The following is a 24339-nucleotide window of genomic DNA, read 5'->3' on the forward strand; positions in this document are numbered from 1 at the left end:
CTGTAATTTGTGAACGTACAGAAATGTGTGACCACCACAGCCGCTAAAGATAGAAATCTTTGTCTTATGTCATCATTTAACCCCAAACTATTTCTAATTGCCCTCATAGACCCCTTTTCAAATGAATGGGTCTCCTCCAATAGCATGTGTGGACATTTCTGTAAATAGCCCACCTTTTGGGACAGGACTAATATTTAGATGAAAATGTGGGCCTTTCTGAAACTATTCCCTCTTAAAGGAGCGTAACAGTGGCATCTACCATAGCTGGGTGGCAGGTAGGTGTAGGTTTACTTCCCACAGGCTAGCTCTGGGTTTTCAGTTAGTGGGATCATGTTCAAGCCATCAGCTTTCAGATCATGTCTCTGCCTTACCATTACAGAAAGTATGAGATAATCAGAGTTGTTTACAATCCTTATAGTGCTACTCTAGTAGGCCAATTATAATTATTTTGTTATTATAATTTTGTCCCAAGGAAGGTGTTTCTTTATTTAATCAATTTGTATGTACTGTTCAGTGACTAAATTAGAACAAATAAAACTAAGGCCTTTCAAAATAGACCTTGGCCTCCTGTTGCTGAACTGCACAGGGTTTGGATTGGGGGGAGGGGGGGATTGGTAGAGCATGATGTGGGTTTGGGGTTTCAAATATCCTCCAGGAGTTCTACATTGGTTGTAGCTGAACCCACTTGGATCATTAAAAATCGTTCAGGGACACGGCGGGCTCTGTCCTCAACGTCTGTGCGGCTGAAACCGTAGAAACTGCGTGTTGAAATGTAGAAGTCTAAATATGACAGGCGCCCGAAGCACACATTAGTGCACATGGACGTGTGGTCAGATATTAATAATGAACTGAAGCAGCAGGACGACTGAAATATTACCGTCATTGTCCCTGTCTAGCATATTCATTGTCCCAAAATAGCAGATAGGCGATACTTTCAATGACATTAAATAAGGTCCTGCATGCACACCAAATGAGCTCTCCAAAAGACTGCTCTATATGGAACATTTTCAGAGTATTCTTCTATTGTTGTCTAATATTTTAGGAGTGTACGGTGCAAGATACAATTACTATATGTCATTAACTGTTCTTGTTGCAAAAAAAAGGTGAAGATGGGATGAAGTGCGGGGTTTATGCGGGGGTGCAAATAGAGTTAAAACGCATCCCAACTTGATTTTAAATTATTATTCTTTTGACGGCCTATAGTTTCGACGAGGTAAGATGATCATCTTTCCCAACAATTTTCTCCACGTCTCGAAACCTCTAAACGTATGTTTGTTTGTCTAATACTCACACACACGCTTGCACACAAACGCCTACATACACAATTTAAACAAGGATAATTGTCCTATAGGTCTATTCCTGAACAGTTTAATGTGCCGGGATTTAGTAGAGATAGTGGGCTCACAGCCTATACAATTTAGAATGAATGCACCAATTGTCCATTTTTTGTGACAATATTATTTAAAATTATTATCTGCCTCAGTCTAGCATGTCACTGTCTGATTTTGATATGGGCTATAGGCCTAAAAATAACAATCAAAAAATACAATTCGATGCCTTTTAAAAACGTAATCTATAGAAGGAAGATGGTCAACATTTGTTTTTGATTCTGAAGTAATCTGTTGTAGTAAAAATATCCAAAAGAAGCCACCTCTAAATCAAATTAAAGCCATTAATTCAAATACAACACCAACTTAGTTGGTGTTATATAGTTTTAGACTATGTTTACCGAAAGTGTCGCAATATTCAGTCAGTCTATTAAAATAATAGGCCAATGAATTATTACTGTTCAATATTCGCCAACATTTTGCATTGCATTAAATAAAGGGGACAATAAGCCACAAGTTAATGTCAAATCTGGTAATGTTGTCAAATATCAATTCACGTTCGGTAACAGCTAATGAAATAGGTAGCCTAAATGAAGTAGCCTACCCATTTAATACAAAATACATGAATTAATTAAATTAATGAACGAAGAGTACGTAAATGTTAAATATGCATAATTCGTCCCAGAAAAGAAACAGTTTATAGCCTAAATATCCTTTAATAAACCAATTCACTAGATAATCTCCATCAAGCATTATTTTCGTTCGAGTTATAGTTCGACAAAACTGCTACGTTACAGCGAAATTATTCCCACTAATATAGGTTATAAATAGTTTCATATGTTGGCTTTTCTCTTGTGATTTTTAGATGCAGTTTGTACTTCTCAGCCTGCTGCCTATGGTCGGGCCCAGGCATTGAAAAGACAAATGCGCCAACTAGTGTCTAAACTCTAACATTACCGAGCAAGCGTTTTCAGCTGGGTGTGCCGTTTTTTAAGGAATACAAATGATTTATAAAATATGTAACCCTAATTGAAGGCAGTGTGGAGAAATTCGAAGCAATGTGACGTGACATAGGCCTATTGCTTTGTTGTGTCGAGCTACTGTTAAACGTTTTATTTAGTTTACATTTTCTCAAACTCTGCGTGAGACCTAGGCTATTCAGTTAAAGTGACGAATCTAAATTGAGTATTAAATTGTATTCAAGATATGTCAACCAAAACAAATGTCTATAGGTGACGTCTAGACGGCTTTATTACCAATACCCATTTGCCCTCATTTTAATTAGTGTGCATGCACAAAGAAGAATGCTTTGCAGGCTTGTTTTGCATTTTGACATGTTTTGACATGCCTTGTTTCAATTCTCACATATATTTTTTTTTTCACTTTTCCAAATGTATTTGAAATAATTGAAATATACGATTTCAATATTGTTTTGTTTTCTCTCATAATTTTTCCTATGTAACAATTTTGTGGCTTTGAGCAGTTTAATTCCAGTGGTTCGCAAATGTCCCCCATGGTGGACCAGGCAGTGTAGAAACTGCAGTTTTTATCAGAATAATTGATGTAGCAATCGTAATGTTAAAGGCCTAACATTACATACTTTGTTACAATAATCTTAGCAATAACAAATAACACAGTACATCAAAAGCATAAAGGCACACATTCATAGTCTATCAATAATTAATAACCTGTATAACAGAATAAAAGGGTGAGCAGGGAGAGCTTTCACTTCGCTTGCATTCGAGAGATTGTGATTGGTCTAATGAAAGTCCAACCCAGGCGACTCATTGGTGGAAGCCATCGCCACACTCCAGCACTAAAATGACTTGGGTAAATAATATCACGGCACTCTTCACTCTCACACCATCCTTCAGTCAAGCAACTTCTGGTTACTTTCCTCTGCTTAACCTGCCATAGGACTAAACTTCCAAACACAAGTGTATATTATTGAGTGAGAGAGAATTAGTTGTTCTACGCAAGTAAAACCTAACGTTTACTAGGTTTTTACGTCGGTTTATTTTTCCAATCCAGCAAGGATAACTATAAGATTATATACGGAAGAGAGAGAAATACGCGATAAAGGAACTTGTTCACTTGATGGTGAAACATCGGACAACCGCGTTCCAACCTCCGAGTAGAGAAACTGAATGACTGACTTTTTTGATCTTCTGCGTGCGCCACGGAGTCTGGTCTCATCCGAGGGGCAAGACTCTATAAAAGGAGCTTCAGGCACAAAGCGTGATAGACACATTTAACATTGAAGCAAGTCAACAACTCAGTGGACTCATCACCTGTCCGCATTTGGCGACTTTTGGATTATAGTTTGCTCCCTCTCAGGACACTTCATTTAGTTACCCTACTTTCATAATCGTAGGCTATTTGTTGAACTGATAATACGTTTTATTTCAGTTTTAATCTACTTTAAAGTCTAATAGTCTGCATTGATTGAGGCTATATGCATCACCTGTTTGGGGCCTATTTGTCTTCGGATATGTGGTCGAAATTGTAATGTTTGTGTGGGCATTCCGTCAAGCGCAGAATAGAGCAAAGCGTATAGACCAGTGGACCGTAAGAACGCTTGGAGAGATTGTGGTTTTCTAGTTTTGCTGTTGTTAGTGAGAAACCGAGAGCAACTGAATGTTTCTCAAGCAGCTACATCCTGGGCAGATGATATAGCTCAAAGTCTACCGACTGTATCGTTTTGAGATAAAACAAGATTCCAACTCAACATTTCACTGCGCCGCGCGCATTCAGCATCCCCTTGAAACCGCAGGACTTGACCTGTGAAACGCCACAAAGCGGGAAAAGACTGTTACTTTCCTAAAAACCCAAACCACCCTCCAGAAACCTAGTGAAGTGGCCTTGACCCAAGCTGTTGTGATGCATATTCCCGTAGACCCTACCACCACCAGACGGTTCACGCCGCCATCCACGTCGTTCCCCTGCAGTAAGATTGGAGACGGCAGCGGGACCATGGGCACTCCTGGGCCGCTGAGAACACGACCTGAGACAAGGAATGTAGTGGACGTCCTGGCAGACCACGCTGGAGAGCTGGTCCGGACTGACAGCCCAAACTTCCTCTGCTCCGTGCTTCCCTCACACTGGAGGTGCAACAAAACTCTGCCTGTGGCTTTCAAGGTAAACTAAATGACCCATGACTAACAGATTTTGGCTTCCGAATAGGCTAACAATAGCGATTCTGAAGTATTGTAGGCCAATGCATTCAATACTGGCATACTTAAACGCAATGACATAGACTTAAAGTCATACAAATATAACATAGGTTTAGAGAATAGAGATTAAACAGTTTGTAAGAGGAAAGCTTAATACTGCATCTGATCTTTGTTAAAATAGTTCATTATAATTTGTATTTCTGTCATTATAATAAGCTATAGTTTGGCCTACTTAAATAGCCAAAGACTGATTTCTGACAAGAAAAAATGTTTTTAGACGTGTAGGCCTATAGGCTACGACAGTTTAAACTGAAGATCGATAATAACTAATTAAGTGAAGAACCTAATGTAGACATTTTACATTAAATTCAAAATACATTCGCAGCTTAAGTGTCGTCTTGAATTGTTTGGATATTTTTCAAGGCAGACCTAAAAATCGGTAGTCAGTTACAGTGACTAACACTCAAGTCATTTATGTGGCGTTATTTTAGTCAGTTTATGCCATCTGTGGTTTTGCAAGAATTTACAAATCATAATTTATGTAAAATTAGTCATGAGACTCTGGCAATGATTTTTGGAACGTTCATATTTATTTGGCATGGGACGTTATCTGTAGCCTATCCAATAAATTGACCACATTTTCTCAAACAAATATTAAAACCTAATTTGATGAAAATACAAGACGCGGTTTTCTTCTGCCACCGGATGCGGTTTAGCACTCAGTCTGTTTTTGATTTTGTTGTGCGCATGATGACCCGGTTTGACCGCGGTGTTCTTGCAGGTTGTCGCACTTGGTGATGTGCCCGACGGGACCCTTGTTACAGTGATGGCGGGAAACGACGAGAACTACTCTGCAGAGCTGAGAAACGCATCTGCGGTAATGAAGAACCAGGTGGCAAGGTTCAACGACCTGCGTTTTGTGGGCAGGAGTGGACGAGGTGAGGAGAGGAACTTAATTTGCTCCACATATTCTCACTGTGGCAATAACATGGTTCTTCTATGAGTCTACCTAAATCCGTTTACCTGTCATGACAAACACCTGACCTAAGCAATAGCCTTCTGTATATACAGGCTTAAGAATAATTTACCAATTTTAATGTGAAATGAAATTACCCAAATATAATTATTTTATCTAATGTGAGCATCACAAGAAAAACTACGTAGCTATTCATTTCCCGGGGCGATTTGCTGTGTCAAGTGCGCGCCACCTTTTACGTTAGGCAATGCCAGGGTCTAATTATGGGAATTATAGGTACTTATTCGTCTTAAAAAGCAGTGTCTATGAGGCTACACACTTGAATATGTGGTTAGACATTGCATTATAATGAAATAGCTCAGCCCAGCGTCAACCAAGAACTGATGCATCTCGGCAGCCGCCTTCTTTTCACTCTCCCTAGGCCTTCCCACTCACTTTGGGTAGCTGCAGCCATGGAGTTGCCTGAAAAAAAATATTCCGTGCTATTGCTTTGCACGTTTGACTGCTTTGCTGTTTACACACCTCCAGAAACTAGTGCAGGAATTGCTGGCATTCCATCTGAACGATCTCTCACACACAACCATCCTGCTGGCCGCTGGCCCACGAACTTGCATATTTCCCTTTAAATGTTACTCTTAAAATAGTTGCAGACTGATGAATGGAAAAGGCTTTCGTCTCCGAATTAAAAGTACCTTTCATTTCTGTAGTCAATTACCCCACCCCAGGATTCCTTTCCACACAGTCTTATTTAACAAGAGATGCTTTTTTTTAATGAAAGCGCCGCTTCATAGACTAGGACGAATAAACGGACCGTTGCACGTTCTCTCTCTCTTTCGCCTTTCATGCAGATTGGAACTCAAGGAAGCTCGTGCAAGACAGCCATGTTGAACAATAAACTGTCGCTGTAGAGATTTTCTAACAATCTGGAACATATTCCCTCAATAATCAGAATCATACACACATTTTCAAAGAGGTGGTCCCATCTCTTAGTTCAAAAACTAAAAAGGGACGTCATCTGGTGGCGGATTTAATTAAGCAAGCCGAATGCGGTTGCAAACAATATACTTTATGACAACAAAAAAATCGACCCAAATACAAATGAAACAGCCTCCCAAAGGAAGGAAGGGTAATCTCACGTGTATCTGAAGATGAGTTGATTCCGTAGGTTGTAGTAAGGTAACTAACACAGTATCAACTATGTTTTTCACCAGGCAAGAGCTTCACCCTGACCATTACAGTGTTCACCGGCCCACCTCAGGTAGCCACCTACCACCGTGCCATCAAAGTCACCGTGGACGGACCAAGAGAACCACGCAGTGAGTACAGTCTCTCCCCCTTTACCCCCTCTGCACACACTGAACAGTCTAGCATGGCTTGTCCAGTTGTTCTGACATTTGAATGCAAAAGTGGTTCATTACTATGGAACAGTTAGTTAGTTTAGTGGAATATTGTATAGTGGAGTATAGTAGTATAGGGATACTATGTAGTAGGTTGTGTACAATGAGCACTGCGAGAGAGAGAGAGAGAGAGAGAGAGAGAGAAAGGGGGGGGGGGGGGCGCAGAGAGAAAACGGGCTATTACAGGCATAGGCTTTGAAAGAGGAGAGTGTCATCAGTTCTAAAAGTGCCACATGAGTCAGATGACACAAGAAAATAAAGCTGTGTGTGTATGTGAGAGAGAGAGAGTGTGTGTGTGTATGTGAGTGTGTGTGTATGTAAGATAGAGAGTGTGTGTGTGTGTATGTGAGAGACAGATTTCCGTTCAACAGATCAAGCAGTCTTGGTCTTGTCCAGTAATGGTAAGATACTGGAAACAGTACATAAGTGTGTTTGTGTGCATGTGTCTCCAAATGGCAAACCCAGACCCACATGACCATGCTGCTCTAGTCAGACAGTCCCACCTGGTTGACCACATACAGTAAGTGACTCGTTGACCCAACACTACGAAGACTTAGCACCAGCTGCCAGTCAGACATCCTGAAGCTATACAGTAGTGCGGTCAGACGTGTGACCATGTACATGTTTGAGAAGGATAGGGTGACACAGATGAGTCATTAGCTTGCAAAAAAGGCTGATTGTGTATGTGGTTGTGTACCAGTGTGTTCCTGCCCAGGGTAGGATAGACTGGTCATAAGGGTTGGGTTTCATGGACATGCCTGTGAAGATGATGGTGTTTATTGTGGTAATCCTGTGCAGTTTTTGAGTGGACTGGGAATGGGTAGGATTGCTATGCCCCGTGCTCATGTCTACGAAGGGGTTCTTTGGGACAGGGCAGATTTAGACCAGTCAAAACAGACCAACGGGCCAGTAAAGGTAGCCCAGGGGCGGTGGGAGCAGGTGGGGGGGATATGGGGGTGTTGTTAGTGGCTGTGACCCCCTTGGTGCATCATCCCATCATCCTGCCAGGCTATTTGAGGAGGCGTTGGAAATAGAGAACAGTGTGTAGAATAGATAGGGAGGACTACAAAATTAAACCTGTGTGTGTGTGTGTGTGTGTCTGTGCGCACATGTGTGTCCGTCCGTGCATGTTTGTTTGGATGCAGTGCAGTGAAGTTGCTGGCACAAATATATTGATTTCAGGTTTGTTTGTCCCCACATAGACGCACTATGAGAAAATAGCTTTGCTCAGTGCATGCGCTTGTTTGTGGGAGTCTCTCAGGTCAATACAATATCGGCTCCTGTGAGGTCAAATAAGCCTGCGCAGACGTTAACGGTGTCTCCTGTGTGTCACCTGTATGACATCTCTGTCCACGTGCCCCTCTTCGGCTGTCGGAGGGGCTGTGCCACGTTTGCACGCACCCTATAAAAGACTGGTCGTTTCATTCCGACGACGAGGAATCGAGCCACAAGTTCCATTTAACTGGTCTGGGAACGAGTCTGAGGCAAGTTATGAGATCCAGCACTGGCATACCCTACTGTTATTTGATAACGTGGGACTATTAGTAGAGCCACAGTGTAGAGGTGTGTGAGCAAGGGGGGTAGTTTGTGTTTCTTTTTATTACCCACACCATATGGGTCACACCACAGCTCACCAGACACACACCATACAAAAGACACGTTTATGGCTGCGTATTAGCAACAGCATGTAGCATTACTTATTCAGTTTGAATGTAGCATTATCGGATGTGCTCATGGATTTGTTGTTGCGATGAGGGACGTGGAAAACCAGCTCTGGTTCGGCCTTGCCAACGTTCACCAGTTTAGTGTCTGAGTGTCTGCCTGCCGTGCGGATTGCTGAGGGGTTTACCGTTTGTTTGTGGGGGCCTGTAACATTTGCATGGCTGGGAGCACTAGGCTGTGGGACGGCAGGCACACAGGGAAGAAGGCTTATTAATGTTTACAGATCCAGTCTGGGAACCTGATGGACAGGACTGGAGATCCCCCGCGGCAACGATCCGCCCCCAAAAAAAACACTCGGCACTGTTGTGCACAAATGAAAACATACGAGTGCACACACACACGCACACACAGACAAAAACACAGAGATGAAAGGAAAGGACAGAGCTGACAAACACACATTGCATACACACACACACACACACATATACAGTGCTTCCTCAAACAGAGACAGTGGAAGAACCATACAACCCTGTGCTCACTGACACACAGACAGTAGTTAGACATGCACAGAGGTGCATACACCTTTTGTCTTCTCACTCTCTCCCGTGTCATGATGTTAGGGGTTCTTCTTCTTTGACACGGCTGTGTAATATCTACTAAATGTGAGCCAGCCAACCCCAGAAAGCTCTCTCTTAAGTCACACTACTTTCTCAGAAGAAGCTCTATGTACGTCAGTGCATTTCAGGGAAGAGAAAGCCGAGAGTGTGAACGAAAGAGAGAGGGAGAGAAGAGGAAGAGACAGAAAGAGACGTCAATAGGGAGGATGAGACGGAAGTGTCGAGACCCTCCCTGTTGAAGCAGACCCCCCCCCCCCCCACCACCCTCCTCACACATCCCGCCCTTGCCTCCCTGCTGAGTTCTGCAAAGTGTGTGTGTGTGTGTGTGTGTGTGTGAATCAAAAGAGCATGAACTCACCAGAGCTGGGACTGTGTTAAAAGTAAAGACCTTTTGGACGGTGTGTTGAAAATACTGTCATTTTCAACAGGTGATTTTTGTCATGATGACCGGTCACTCATACAAACAATGTATGCTTGGCGTGTATGAACTTGACTGCATCGAAAATGAAGTGTTGAACATTCTCAGAACAGTCCCCAGTTGTAGCATGTTCGTTGCCTGTATTTACTCTGCTGGGTGTATTCACACAGACTGAAGAAGTCGTGGGGGTGTGGGGGGGGCGTGAGGGTTGGAGGTGGGGGTCAGGGGGGGGGGGGGCGTGAGGGTGGGAGGTGGGGGTCAGGGTTGTCAGGTTGATTCTATTTGCATTTGGCATGCAGACTGTACAGACGTATGCAAATACACCAAACAATGGACTCTCCCTGGGATTCTGCAGACTCTCTTCAAAGTTAATCAGAGACAGATATTTGCGTGTGCGTGTGTGTGTGTGTGTAGATCTGTGTGTACCCATGCACCTGCCAGGTGTGTCCTCCCCTTTAAGTCGTCTGCTCGGCCACGCCTATAGCTCTGCAAATCACATGAAAGGCTTGCCCTCGGTGTGAATTGCTCTCTCAAAGGCCACTTTGATGTTGAAAATGGAGATGGGTGTTTTTGAAAGGAGAAAAAAGGGCCTACAGGTGTATTAGTGCCCGGAGAAAGAGGAGCGAGAGACAGCATGACGTCGCGTGACGTCGGGTGATTTCCTGTTGATCACTGCCGCCCCCTCCCAGACTAAGCAGAGGCTGGTGAGACAGAGTCACAATCCTCACTGCTGGGGAGCAAACAGTTCCATAAAAAAAATAAAAAAAATAATAATTACATGAAACTCATGATCCTTCTGTTCATCCGACTGGACACAAGTTGTTGAAGACAGGCGACCATGTGGAAATGTTTCACCTCTAGAGTTGTTTGGAGTGACCCGGGGCAACTCCCTGCAACTTTCTGTCTGTCAGTCTGTTTCTCTGTCATTATCTGTCATTCACTGTCATTTTCTGTCATTCTCTGTCTATTTCTGTCTATTTCTGTCTTTATCTCTCTTTCTGCCTTTAGGGTGTCTCTCTCTCTCTCCCTCTCTCCCTCTCTCTGTCACACTTGGCTACAGTGATTAGAAACTGAGCAAATATTGTCAGACTGATAAATCGCATGGAATGCAGTTGAATGAGTTTTTATTCGCTTTAGAGGAAGCTTCGTTTCCATTTGATTCCAGTCTTAGTTGGACCCTCGTCCCCAGTGACTGTGTTGAAGTGGAGCAGGGGACGGCCCAGGGAGCCAGGTGGAAGCCTGTAAGGAAGGCCACAGGTCCTGACTCCTCCTGAGACACTACCAGGACACTCAGCACAGCACATGGGGAAGATAATCCCACTAAAGCCTCCCTGTGAAAGCTCTGCAAATGAGACAAAATACCCAAACCAGACACAGAGAGAGAAAGAGAGAGAGAGAGAGAAAGCGAATCCATAAATCCCACCTCTAGCTCTTTCTGTCCTCCTCTCCCCCTCTCTGCATCCCTGTTTGCTCTCCTGAAAGTCGTTGTGAGATGAATGTCAAAAGTCTGTATGAAGTCAGGAGAAAAGTAGAATGCAGCATTGTCTGACTTTGTTCTGGTCCCTTTTTACTTCCCAGGCTTCAAAGTCTGTAGTCTGCTGCTGTCTGGATACAGACAAACACACACACACACACACACACGCTGGGCCCTCCCCATGTGCACTCACAGGGCCCCAGGGCCAGAATGGCCTTTCTCTCTTTCCTCAGAACTACTTTTGACTTTGTATCTACAGACGTCACCAGTAGACGATGGAGGCGCAAGGAATTATCAAAGTATTTACACAGGCGCTCGCTCGAATTTCTTAATTTCTCTCTGATGATGCAAGGCGTGTGGGGGGATATATTTTCTTAGAAATGCAGAGAGAGAGAAAAAAAAAAACCTTCTGCTCTTTCACAGCCCGGCCCTTCTCTCTCCATGGCCCCCTCTCTCTAAACTCATTGCCCAAACGTCTGCTTTTCCTGTTTACCTAACTATAAGGGGAAGTCAAATGGCCTCTCTGTGTGCTTACCCTTCCCTGTTTACACTGACCTGTACGGGAGGGAGCCATTACGACCTTTTAGACCTAATTCAATAAAAAGGCATAGATCTGGATTTAGACAAATAAATGGAGTACTAGGGAATATTTTGCTACATTTTATGACAATAAATGTGTTTTTCTACGCCAAGGAGTGTGTGAGTGTGTGTGTGTGTGTGTGGGGGGGGGGGGGGGGGACACGTGGGAGTGAGGCACCTGCTGCTTACTGGAAAAGGCGCTGTATTTGGACTACTGTGTGGTTTGGCCTATTTATTAGGCTTAATGGGAAGGAACTGTCAGCCATTAATAGACATGTGGAGGAGTGTGTGTGTGTGTGTGTGTGTGTGTGTGTGTGTGTGTGTGTGTGTGTGTGTGTGTGTGGGGGGGGGGGGACAGAGGGAGGGGACAGAGGATATCTTCAGTAAAACAGTGGTCACCAGCCATGGTGTGCTCTGCTCGAACACATTCCTGTGCTAGGTTAGTTACTTTGAGTTAGTTGAAGATGGTTCCAGTTTGAGTCTTACTTCCTGCCATGCTCTTTGATATGGATCAGGATGATACACCATCCACATCAAATGATGACAAATAGAACACGGATTAAAACACATAAACAGACCCATCCACACTCCCCCGCCCATGAATCCCTTTTCTCAAGCTTTTGTTCACACAGTCGGGGCGTTGTGCCTGTCTTCCTGTCAGTTGTCATTCTGCAGAACAGTGCGTGTGTGTGTGTGCGTATGCAAACATGTGCAGCGTGCGAGAGCGAAGCTTCTACATGCCTGTGTGTGCACCCATACGTGCTAGTCTGTCTGTGTGTGTGTGTGTGCGTACGCGTGTGCTTGCGTGTCACAGGCACCGATGTGTGAAGGCGAAACCGTTTGACACATCTGCTGCTGTTGCGTCGGTGCATGCGACGACGACTCGGCTTCTCTTTCCCACAGATCTGCAAAGTCCCCCCCCCTCCTCCCGCCCCCGCAGCTGACTGCTCATGACGCCTGGAAGACCCCTACAGATAAACGCACGCACACACTAACACCATCACCTCCCCAAATTCTCACATTCTGAGCTGAACACAACACTCTCAAAGCAGCTTATTCCTCGAATAGGATCCGTCAATGGGTGAAAAGGCCCTCTCTGTTGCACGGTGCACAACCAGCAGCATTGGGAGGCTTTTGGGCCGCATGGTGGCAAACTGCCAACAGGGCCTGAGAATCTGACGGGGCGAGAGAGATGAGCAGAGCCCGTGCAACAAAGGAGGATGATTGCTGTTGACGTGACACAGGGTCAGTCGTGTTGTTATTGAGCGTGGGAGGGATGAGTCTGGAGGGGTCCACCCCTCACTCACCTCGCCTGCCTCAACCTGCAGCCTGGAGCGCCGTCCCTGTGTGGCATGGCCCCTATTCCTCACCAAAACATGTTCACACACACACACAGAACGCAAACTTATCGTCTCATCAGTAGAGGAAGACATGCCGTGCCTCAAACAGTCAGTTGTGACTTCCGCTGTGAGCGCGCGTGTCAGAGACTCGGCCTCTGTTCCCCCGGGGAAGCCTGCGCCACTCTGACATCTGTTCTCCGGAGATAGCAGCACAGGTAGACAGACAGGGGGGCAGGAAGCCAGGCAGGCAGGCAGACAGCAAGGCAGATAGATGGCAGAAAGGCAGGACGGCAGGCGGTTAAGCAGGCAGGCAGACAGACAGGCACAGAGGGAATGCATCCGTAGCACAACTTGGCACAGTCTGAGAAAGAGAAGCATAGGGAGAATGTTGTGCATGTTGAGTTCACCTGGTTACCTCCAAAGACAAATAAAATAATGAATTACATTTTCGCGTGGAATCCAAACTAGACAGTGAAGACAGGGCTGGTCCCACAGTGTATGAACTGGTGTAGTGTGTGTGATTATGTGTGTTTGCGCGTCAGACATATTTATTTAGGCCCAGACGAGACAGCCACAAACACCACTCAAGAATAAAAACCCACATCCATCTGGGTCAGCCTCAAAATAAGAGCTGTGATTGGCCAGACCTTGAACACCCAGCCTTGTGATTGGCGGCGTTTCTGCTACAGTACTGCCACCGTTGCTAGAGTCTCTATATTCAGGATGGGAACCAAGTGCAGAGTGAAAGAGGAAGTCAGACAGAGTAGGAGAGAGGGAGGGAGGAAACGGGGAGGAAGAGGAAGACAGGTGTACGAGGCTTTACTCAACAGATGTTGAAACGGCTTTGGGCTCCGACGGTGAAGGGGAAGTTCGCTAGCAGCCCCCAAAAACCGACTGCAACACTCAACGGTCGAATTGGGTCACAGTTCAAGGCTTAAACAGAAGCGCTAACAAACAGACAACCACTTAGCACCCATCCTCTTAAATGACCTGGAATGCATGTGAGTTCAGACACATGAATCATGTGCTTCCTGGTCTGTGAAACGGGCCATGTGGAAAGCATGCTGTGGTGACACAGGTTGTTTTGTGACACCAAATGTTTAGCAACACAGTGAATCCTCTCCCCACCAGCATCCACAGCAAAGGAAGGGAGGGGCGCATGCTATCAGAACATCTCCCCAAAATCAACAGCACCAGTCAAAAACAACACCCTGGTCTCCAGCATTCTATTAGACTCCATTATAGATTCAGAGCCTATTGAAATCAGTGGGCTTTTAACATTATACCATACATATATTAAGGATATCAGATGTCATGAAGTGGAGTACCTGACATTGAGTGTTTGTTTACTTTCTAGACATGTCAAACCCCTTAATTGTTGTTCCAAGCGCAATATTCAGTCAAGAAAAGGCTTTCAGGACCCTGCTGTACACTGTCCATATACAAACAAGCTTATGACAGTCTGAACATAGCAGGCTCACTTTCCAAACAGTTTGAAAGACTAGTAGTGATTGGCAGTGCCTCTGTTATCATTCAAGCCTATCAAGTCCATTTATATGATGAATACAAATATTTACACTCCAGATATACTCGGCGAGGACCTGGGAGAGGGCCAGAGCACGTACTGGCCTTTGCCACCCAGATAGGGTTTCACTTCGCCCATGAAAACGCACCCACAGCCCGTCAACTAAAACAAGCCTGTGTTTAACGTGTCACTCTTCGGGAAGGGACATATGTTTCTTTCTTTCAAAATGGAGGGGTAGCAAGGGAGGGATGGAGCTGTCTGAGGTAGGTGATGGCTCAGTTGAACCTTTCCTGCCAATCAACTTCGATAAAAAGGATGTTCACCCGGTCAAGACACAAACGCAGAAGAGCGAAGCTCCGCGTCTCCGTGTTGTCCTCTCTCAAGGTCTGAACACCCCAGAGAAAGACAAACAGAAACGGAGCAGAGCCCGTCCCCTCAGCATCGCCCCCCATTTTTCCCTACGCCGTTAATACCAGACCGTTTTTATATCAGCCTTTTTATTTGGTCGTCGTTATCGTAATGCTTTCAGAGGACGTGACCGCGACCCAGGGAGAAGGCTAGTAAATCGCCAACCTGCAGCATCCATTTTGCCTTCCTATCGAGAACCTCGCAGCTCTGGGCCTCATGTGTGTCGTGCTCCCAGTCCTATCTTGCGGTTATGATATCATAGCGAGAAAAACAGGGCATTTTCTCCTAAGTGCACCCCGACACATTAAATATTCATCCCACCGCAGAACCCCCTCCACCCCACTGAAAGGGGTTGGTGGTGCCCTGAGACCCCCCCCCCCCCCCCGCGCCCCCCCCCCCCCTGCCACCCCCTCCAGACAGGCCGAGACCCTGCAGAGTGAAAGTCAAGCACTGGTGGTCTACCAGACACACCCAAGCTGTAGCCAGGGTCAGGCCAGAGGAGAGAGCTTTAACGTTGGGGGTTTAACTGAAGGCCGACTTCCATGGCCCTTAAACAACAGCCCGGAAACAAACAAACCCATGCTGACGTCTGTCGTAGGAGCCTGGTCTTATTTCCCCCTCCTTTTGGGATGAATTGTACGTAATGGAGGGTGAGGTTTAAAAAGGAGAAAAAGAGAGGAGAAAAGAGGGGGGGCGTGTCCAGAAGAGTGAAAGGAGAAGAAAGGAAGAGAGTGTGTGTTTAATGTCCTCTATGTGCTTGATTCCAGATGGGACTGTGAAGGGGGAAATCTTATATAAAGAGGCAAGAGAGAGGGAGAGAGAGAGGGGGGGGGGAAGAGAGAGAGAGAGAGAGAGAGAGAGAGAGAGAGAGAGAGAGAGAGAGAGAGAGAGAGAGAGAGAGAGAGAGAGAGAGAATGAAGGAGAAGGAAGAGAAAAAGGATGGAATCTCAGTTGATTAGTAGTGTTAACAGTGACTTGGCCTGGGTTAGAGCTCCAGGCCTGCTCTAATGAAGCCTCTGCTCCCATGCTTCTCTCTAATGGCCCGCCAAAGCCCCTACTGGTAGGACTGAACAGTGTGTCCCCACACACACACACACCATGCCAGCTGGACCCCAGCCATGGGATCCATTGCTGTGTGTTTATTCGTTTGTGTGTCTGTGAGGTTGTCTATGTCAGTGTGTGCACATAGAGTGTGTGTGTGTTTGTGGGAGGCAGTATGATCACTTTCATCCCCAAAGAGCCAGCCAATTCATCCCAGACCACCGAGGGCCAGAAAGAAACTGCCCAATTATCCATTTTCCTCGTCTTTTTGTCTCCACCAGTGGTGGGATGTATCATTTCCTGGATGTCAGACGTTTGAGGTGGTGTAAATCTCTTATTAACTACACCAGGACACACATACAGTGTAGGGCTGGGCTGGGCTGGGCTAGGCTGGTCCTCTGGCCTCCATTGCTCTGGACTGAGACGCACAGTAGCCACAGTGTCTGTACAGACGATGGAGCCAGTGTGTGTGTGTGTGTGTGTGTGTGTGTGTGGGTGCAGAACAAGATGAGGAGGTGGTTGGCCCTCCTCATCAGTGTGAATAACCAGATCTGCGTGTGTTTCTAAAGTTAGTTTCCCTGTGTTAAGGGGGTGTGGACAGGCAGGCAGTATCTCACCCGGTGACCTTTGAGTTTCTCACGTCCCACTTCTGACACAGGAAGAGCTAACTCCCAACGGTGTCTTACCGGAGACTGATTACTCATACCACCCAAACACACACACACTGCAAAAGGGTGTTTACTTGACTGTGAGTGTATAGGGAATAGTCAGCTTGTGTGTAAGAGAGTGAAGGCTGTCAGTGATTTCAGTGTGTCCCAGTCTAGACACACATTACATTTCTCCTCAAGCTTAGTCCACCTCTGTGTGCGGGGACACACACACGCACGCACACACACACACACACACACACACACACACACACACACACACACACACACACACACACACACACACACACACACACACACACACACACACACACAACGGATAATTCTATATTGTTCATAAAGGGAAAAGGGAGTGATGGCTACCAAATGGACAGAGCGGTAAACGAGAACAAACATTACCCTGGGGTCAACTCGGAGGAGAGATATATTGCCCATGGGTCAGTGGAGAGAGAGAGTCCATATCAGTCGCTTGGCTAGCCCTCTTTATATAGTGATAAAATATTCAAATCCAGCCATTACTTCACATTAGGCTGCCCAACGGAGATGCCAGGCCAGAAACCACAGAATGTATACATGTTCCTCCAAGCTGGTGCACAGCTAGTTACATTACAACCCACTCTTCCATTAAAACCTCATCCGGACTCACGTCGGACAGTTATGTGTGTTCACATGTACTTTGTGTGTGGTTTGTGTGATTGTGTGTGCGGGTGTCTACATGTAAAAGGTTTTCTTCCTCCTTTTCCCTGGATGAGGTATCTAAGTGATAAGGGCTTGAGTGATTTCCTTTGTCTGTTTTGGTGAGAATAAGATGTGTGAGATTTGTTCTTAGAATGTGTACAGACACACACAGACACACACAGACACACACAGACACACACAGACACACACACACAGACACACACAGACGGATGAGTCCTTCAGTTTGGAAAATATGGCTGGGTGTTTCCTTCTGAGTAAATGCAGGGTCAGACAACATTTGTGTGTGTGTGTGTGTGTGTGTAGTATGTGAAGTAATCTCCTCCAATTAAAGAACAACAGAGCCATGGAATCAAAGGCTTGTCAACCTAATAATAATAATAATGAGAATGATTCTATTTCGGAGTTAAAATCTGTGTGTAACAGTGGAGATATTCATAGCTTTGACAGTAATTTCCCCACTAATTACAATTTTAGTTTAAAATAGAATGCAGACTACCTTTTTGAAGGTTCCCTCCATACAGACTCTCTCAGGACTGAAAGAAAAAGCAAATATATGACAGCAGAATTTGCACGAGTGAATGAATGTGTTATTATTTTTGCTATTTTTACACTTTCAGTATTGCAGTGGAAATCTCATTAGGTGCCATGTTCTTCCCGTCAGCGTAGGTGGTAACTTGGCTCCTCTCTCTCTCTTTCCCTCCTGCTCTCTCTCTCTTTCCCCTTATCCCCCTTTCCCCTCCCTCTTCCACCTCTTGTCTCTGTCTATCCTCCCCCCTCATTTCTTTCTCCCTCACCTTCTACCTCCTCCCCGCCCCGCCCCCTCCTCCAGGACACAGAGTGAAGATGGAGGACCCCCAGAAGATGCAGTTCTCTGACCGGCTCAGTGAGATTGAGAGATACCAGCGTGCGGGCCTGAGGATGGGCCCAGGGAACACCAACCCCCGGCCCATCCACCAGGGCCTAAGCTCCTCCACACAGTCCCAGATAGGTAGGAACACACACACACCCACACCCACCCCACATAGTCTTTAAAGTTACAAATCTCAAAGACTACCACTACTCAATATGTCCAGTGATGGACCATGGAAGGTGTTTCAACCAGTCCATGATGGAATCACTGAGGATGTTATGAGTCAGGTCTACTACCAACCCAACCGTACGCACACAGAACTGCCTGTGTGGTGTGGTCAGTGTAAGCGAGCGAGGTCCTGGCTGTACCGTAAGGCCTGACTGTGCCTTGCTCAGCAGGACCTGCTGATAGCAGTGTGTTAGACCTGGGGGAGGGTGCATTTACTGGAAGACTACAAAGCAGCCAGCGAAAGTTCTGTCCCCAGACGCCCTGCGTCGGCGGGGCCCAGGGTCGGTGGCATGCAGGGTCCAGTGTGGGGCCAAGTGGCCGTGCAGGGGCTGCTGCCAGGGTGGACCACGCCACACTACAGCCTCAGGAATGTAGCAGGCACCCGTTAGCTGGGCCATCACGTCACTCTCAGAGCAGCCTTACAGGGGATAACTGCAGCCGAGGCACCATGGAGGGGGGGAGGAGGGGGATCTGTGTGGGTGTGGGTGTGTGTGTGTGGGTGTGGTGTGTGTGTGTGAGAGACAGAAAGGACGGAAAAGAGAGAGAGTGTGTGCTTGTTTGTGCGATATAGACTGTAAAAAAGAAAGAGAGTGTCTGTGTGTGTGTGTGTGTGGGCGGAGGCTGGAGTGAGGATGAGTGTCCACTCTCAGACATATGTCAGTGCCTCTGTACGTGATGGCATGTCTGGGAGTTTGCAGACAAAACACACACACACACTCACACAAACACCTACACACAAATACATCCACAGCTCCCACCCACTCTTTAGTTCTCATGCGGGGCGAGGGGATATATGACTGATAGGGAAGCTCATTGCTAGTTAAAGAGGCCCTCTTTTTCTCCCCATATCAGTCTGTTGTGAGAGTACAAAGGTCTTGTTTGGGACTGTTCAGTTAAGTCTATCTGGGTGTTCTTCACAGTACGGTTCTGTGGCCTTGTGCTGTGCCGAGTCCCCATGTGTGTGGGCCTATCTCCAATGACAGGGGGGAGAGAGAGAGGGGTATCTTCACCGTGTCCTCACCCCTCATCTGCCTCACAGCCAGTAGTGCTGATGTGATGTTGATGTTACTCCTCCAAACAATGTATTACCCGCATGGAACACGTCGGCCATTTTGAGATAAGCATCGTTGAGGTTCCGCTGAGAGCAAACAGCTGGCGTTGTGACAACGTGTGGCGGGAGTATGTCGTCTATGATTTCTTTTGTACTTTTATGTGGTGTTTCAACAGTGTGTGTTCCTGCGCACTGCTCAAGTTATCTTTGTGTTTAATTAAAAGATTAAAAGGCTTGCTCGGAGGCTAATCCAGAAGGGCTTGGTTAATACCAGAGACTAGTTCTGGTCTGGTGGCAGAGGTGTACAGGCAAACGCTGTAATGGCAGATGGAGAGAGCCTGTATGTATGGCTCTTGTCTGCTCGGCCCAGTAGGATTAAGGCAGGAGTAATGCTTTATGGACCTGCCAGGGCTCAAAGACCTGCACTGTTGCAACACACACAGTGACAGATATACCGAAACACACACACAGAAAATGCACACACACACTCTTCCAGACACAACACATTAATGTGGCTGGGAGCCGCCAGGGTTGAGAGGCGTAGAGATTCACACTGATTCCACACAACAGCCGCCAAAGATCGCGGGCCCTCTTTGAGGTGTGTGTGTGCTGTGTTTGGTGTGTATCCGCCCGCCTGTGTGTGTGTTCGTGAGGGGCGGTGCCTTCGAAAACCACACAGCTTCATCTCTGGCATTACCGTCCTGACTACCTGTCTTCAGGGCAAACCACGCTAAAATAATTAAATAACATTGGAGCTGTTTTTCAGCCCTCTCCTCTGCTCTCCTCGTTTACACAGATAGACCATCCACACACCACTGGGCACATCCATGTATATATAGCCCCTCACACCCAAACAACGCTCTAACACGACCCTAAGCTCAAAACCCAAATAGTCTCGCTTGTATTAAATCCTCCATCGCAGACACATAGAGGTATTTACATATCAACACCGCACACACCTCCGATTTTGGCAGCGTGGGGAGGCAAAGTTGTATTTTCTAGATTAATTTAAGACTGTGTTGTTTGTTTGAGATTCGCAAGAGTGATAGACCGTCAGTCAACACGTTATAATTAAATGGATTCCTGTCTTGCCTGTTGCAAAAGAGCTTTCCATTATCTGTCTTGTTAAGATGGATAGATGGGTAAAATATAATGTCATCTCTGGCTAAAGCCCCTTGCTTCATGTTGCAGTCTGAACCATGAAATAGTGTCTGAGTTTAGTTGTCAACGAGAGGAGGACGAAACCCTCTCGAGACACTGCTCTGGATCCTGACACACACACACACACACACACACACAGGGACAGGAACGAGTACCTCACACATCCTGCACACGGAAACAACGCGAGCTTAAACACACAGACGGACACACACCCAACGTTACGTGCCAGTGTTGCAAGCTGTACTAGTGGCCCAGACAGACAGAGTAATTAAGAGCTCATTACAGTGCATGCAGCGACAGGACTCCAGCATGCTGGCAGACGCTTTGCTCACCTCTTGTTTTCGTTGAGCCGAGGCTACAGGTGAGCCTGCTAGACCCGTGGAATGATCCTCCATGGGGGCCGAGTGAGGGTGCGGGGGTGGGTGTGTGGTGTGGGAGCTGTGTGTGGTTCTGTCAGCGCAGTCAAGCATATCTGACACACAGACAATAAGGCCCCAAATTGTTACTCTTGTTTCCTTAACGTCAAGTGATGTGCGTATGTGTTGGGAAAAAAAGAAAGACAAAAATGTTACCCCTGACATTCACAGAATGTCATCTCATAAGTAGCGGCGACATATCAGCATGTGCTCATACGTACATACCAGCGTGTACTCATACGTACATACCAGCGTGTGCTGGGTAGGCTGAGGGAAGAGAAGAAAACAATATACATTTCTTCAACGTGAGAATCTCCAGAAATGATCCTGAAGACTCTCGTTTTCTTCTCCTCTAAAGAGGCAGACAAAACTAAACAGGCCCCTGGCTCACAATCTAAGACCGAGCCAAGACCAAAACGACTCTTTCAACTTGAATGTGTGTTGAGAAGAAGAAAAAAAGAAAGAAAGCGCAGAGATGACAGCAGCAATTTAATCATCCCCAAAAGAAATCCTGGGCCTTTTGAGGTGGTATCATTTAACATGCTATTTGTTCCAACACCTGTGTTCCTCAGCGAAGACCAATATCAGATACTGGCATAACTTGCCGCCATCCAGTAAAGCACTCCCTGCTTTGATGAGGGCCCCAAAAAAATGATGTTTGTCTTTCTCCCCTGGCTCTGGGCGTGTGTCTGCGCGCTAAGCTACTCTATGGGTGATAAGTACCTGCAATCAAACACACTGTGGTTTCAGTAACACTCTTGCCCTGATATGGTCCATTCGAGGCCATGCTAGTGGAGGAGGTCATCAAATACTAGCCCCAACACTATGTCTCTCTGGATCTCCTCAGTGAGAGGGCTCAGGGAGGCCTCTGTAGGCTGCCTGCCAGGGTGCTGCAGTCCTGGGGTCATGGTACGAAACCACCCAGAAGCATGTGGTTACGCCGCACACTCCACATACATGCTGTGTCACTGCACCGTGTTGCATGTGTAAACAGCTGTCCCAGTAACAATGGCACGTTGGGAGTATGAGTCGAGTCAGACAGACCTAGAAACCAATAACCCCCCCCTCGACACACACACACGCACACCCCTTTCTTCCTTGTCTACAGTGACCACAGTTTACTTCACATAAGCCTACTGGCAGTACAGGAGGGAGCCCATGTTCCACACACACACACACATACCTTTGCTGGTGTTAGTATGGCTTGGCTGGCTGGTAGATCATCAAGTTGATTTCTGGTAAGTGGAAGATAAGGCTTGCTACTGTAGCTTGCTACTTGCTACCCCCAATGTTCAGATGGACAGCAATGCATGCTGGTCCATGCCAAACCCGTACAGGAAAGTCACTCCACGGCCAAAGGCAACCTATAAGAGCAGGAATCCAGACCAGAGTTAAAAGATTGTTTTACTTCTTTCAGGCTTTTATTTACATAATATGCCAATGGAGTTTATTTGTTATGGTGCCTAAAAGCTTCACTTGTGGTTACTCTCTTCGAGTAACCCTCGTATGAATAATTCAAACTGAAAATGTTTTTGTTCCTCAGTGAACATCTATTCTCTTTTGAAGCTTCCTCCTTTAGGGGGGGGAAAGAAAAACAGAAGTGAGAGCAAGTTTCTTATTTTTTACCAGACTCCACTGTTTGTGTTAGTTATAATTTCACATCAGAGTCTGGTCGAGTTTTACATTTCAGCAATTACTGAAACTACATGTGTGCCATGAACAGTCCCTATTGAGTCTGGGGAAGGGGGAGGGGGGAGTGTTCAAATAGAACAGAGGATTTTTCAGCCGTCGTGTTTGTTTTTGCTCATGTTATAAGTGAGGTTTCAAAAGACATATCAAATGTCCCACATAGCTGAGCCAAGGCCGTGTTCCTCCACTCTCAAACACGCTCGCTCTTTCTCTCTCCTTTCCTCTCGCTGGCGTCTTTCTCTCTCTCTCTCCCTCACATTCTCTCCGTCGCGACGCCCAGGGCCTGAGCGAAACAGGAAGCCAGCACAAGGCCCGGCATTCACTGTGTCTCAATGACACGCTTCATTTTGCCCGGCGCGTTACATGTCTCTCAGGCAGGCGCTGTCGGACACCCTCCCCCCCCCCCTCCACCCCCCTCCACCCCTCACGAGGGCAGACGCCATCTTGACGTCCCACCGGCGGCACTTTCATCTTCCCACGATACACTGCAACCGCCAGCGTCCTGTTTATTTGTGTCCTCCTGGACCACGCGGGCGCCGCCCAAAAGCTACACAGTGACGCGGCCATTTGTCCGTCCCCCTTTCCTCAGCTCCCCCTGCCCCATTTCCCCAATCTCTAGCCCCACCCAGGGGCCGGCCTTCCTGTTAACAGGAGTAATCTGTGCCGCCGGTATTGAGCTTGTCCGTCGGCCAATCAAAATATTTGAAGGAAATGTTTATTTTCTTGTGCCGATCGCACCAGCTGCTTGCAAGCCCCCTTTCTGAATGAAGCCATTTATGTGTAAGAATTTGCCATTGTAAAGGCGAGGCAAGGACTCTCTCAGCAACAGAGTGCTGATGCGGGCCTTTGGAGAGGAAGTTGGAGCAGCTCTGGGGGCCACCACAGCTCTCTGCTCAGCCCCCGGTGTGGCTATAGGTGAACACCTCCCCCACACCCTCCACGACCAATCTCCAAACCCCCTCACCTCCCTCGCCACCAGCCTCCAACCCGACAGCTGAGGCTTAGGGTGGAGTTCCACTCCGATGTTGTGTCCAGGCAACATGAGAGGACGTTGGATTATATTTTGTCAGTAAAAAAAACGCTGAGGCCAAAACATGTGAAAAAACTGTTTTTTGGAGGAAGATAAGGATTTCAGTTCAAACCTTTTCCTTGTTGGTCAGTACGTCTAAGTACATGTGCGCTAAATCTAGTTGGAGTGTAGAGTGTGGGTGTGTGTGTGTGTGATTTGAGGCCACCCCTGTCCACAGTGGTTCGTGCAGGTTGGCTTGTAACAAGTGCAGCGTCTCAGACCGGGAGCAAACAGCCACTATTTGCATGTCAAATTGTCAGCCAGCTGTGGTGTGGCCGTGGAGTGTGAACCTGGGTCCCACGAGCTGGGCCAGTACTCCCCCTCCCTCCCTCCCTCCCTCCGTCCATCCCTCCCCCCCTCCCCATCTCCATCTCTGACAGCCCGACTGAACAGGCCAACAAAGGCCTGGCACCTCAAGAGGCCTCCTCGGCCCACCCCCCCTTTCCTCCACCTCTCACTCCACCCCAGGCCCCACCCGAAAGACCCCAAAATATCCTCTCTGCCCATCAAACATGTTTTCCCAAGACCTCTCTCACTCCTGTGAGAACCCCCCCTCCCCCTCGGCCCCCA

At 46.7% G+C, this 24339-nt stretch overlaps 1 protein-coding gene across 3 annotated transcripts in view; it reads left to right on the forward strand.

Moving 5' to 3' along the window:
• The window catches only part of runx3 (RUNX family transcription factor 3), a 48777-nt gene that overhangs the window by 14900 nt on the left and 9538 nt on the right, over positions 1–24339 (forward strand). For all 3 annotated transcript variants that reach the window (XM_047044724.1, XM_047044715.1, XM_047044733.1), the window contains 4 exons: positions 4225–4466; positions 5283–5439; positions 6689–6793; positions 18135–18293. In XM_047044724.1, the coding sequence (XP_046900680.1) occupies positions 4225–4466; positions 5283–5439; positions 6689–6793; positions 18135–18293 (663 nt within the window). The remainder of the gene's footprint in view (positions 1–4224; positions 4467–5282; positions 5440–6688; positions 6794–18134; positions 18294–24339) is intronic.

The sequence above is a fragment of the Hypomesus transpacificus genome, chromosome 3, assembly GCF_021917145.1.
Source record: "Hypomesus transpacificus isolate Combined female chromosome 3, fHypTra1, whole genome shotgun sequence".
Taxonomy (NCBI): Eukaryota; Metazoa; Chordata; class Actinopteri; order Osmeriformes; family Osmeridae; genus Hypomesus; species Hypomesus transpacificus.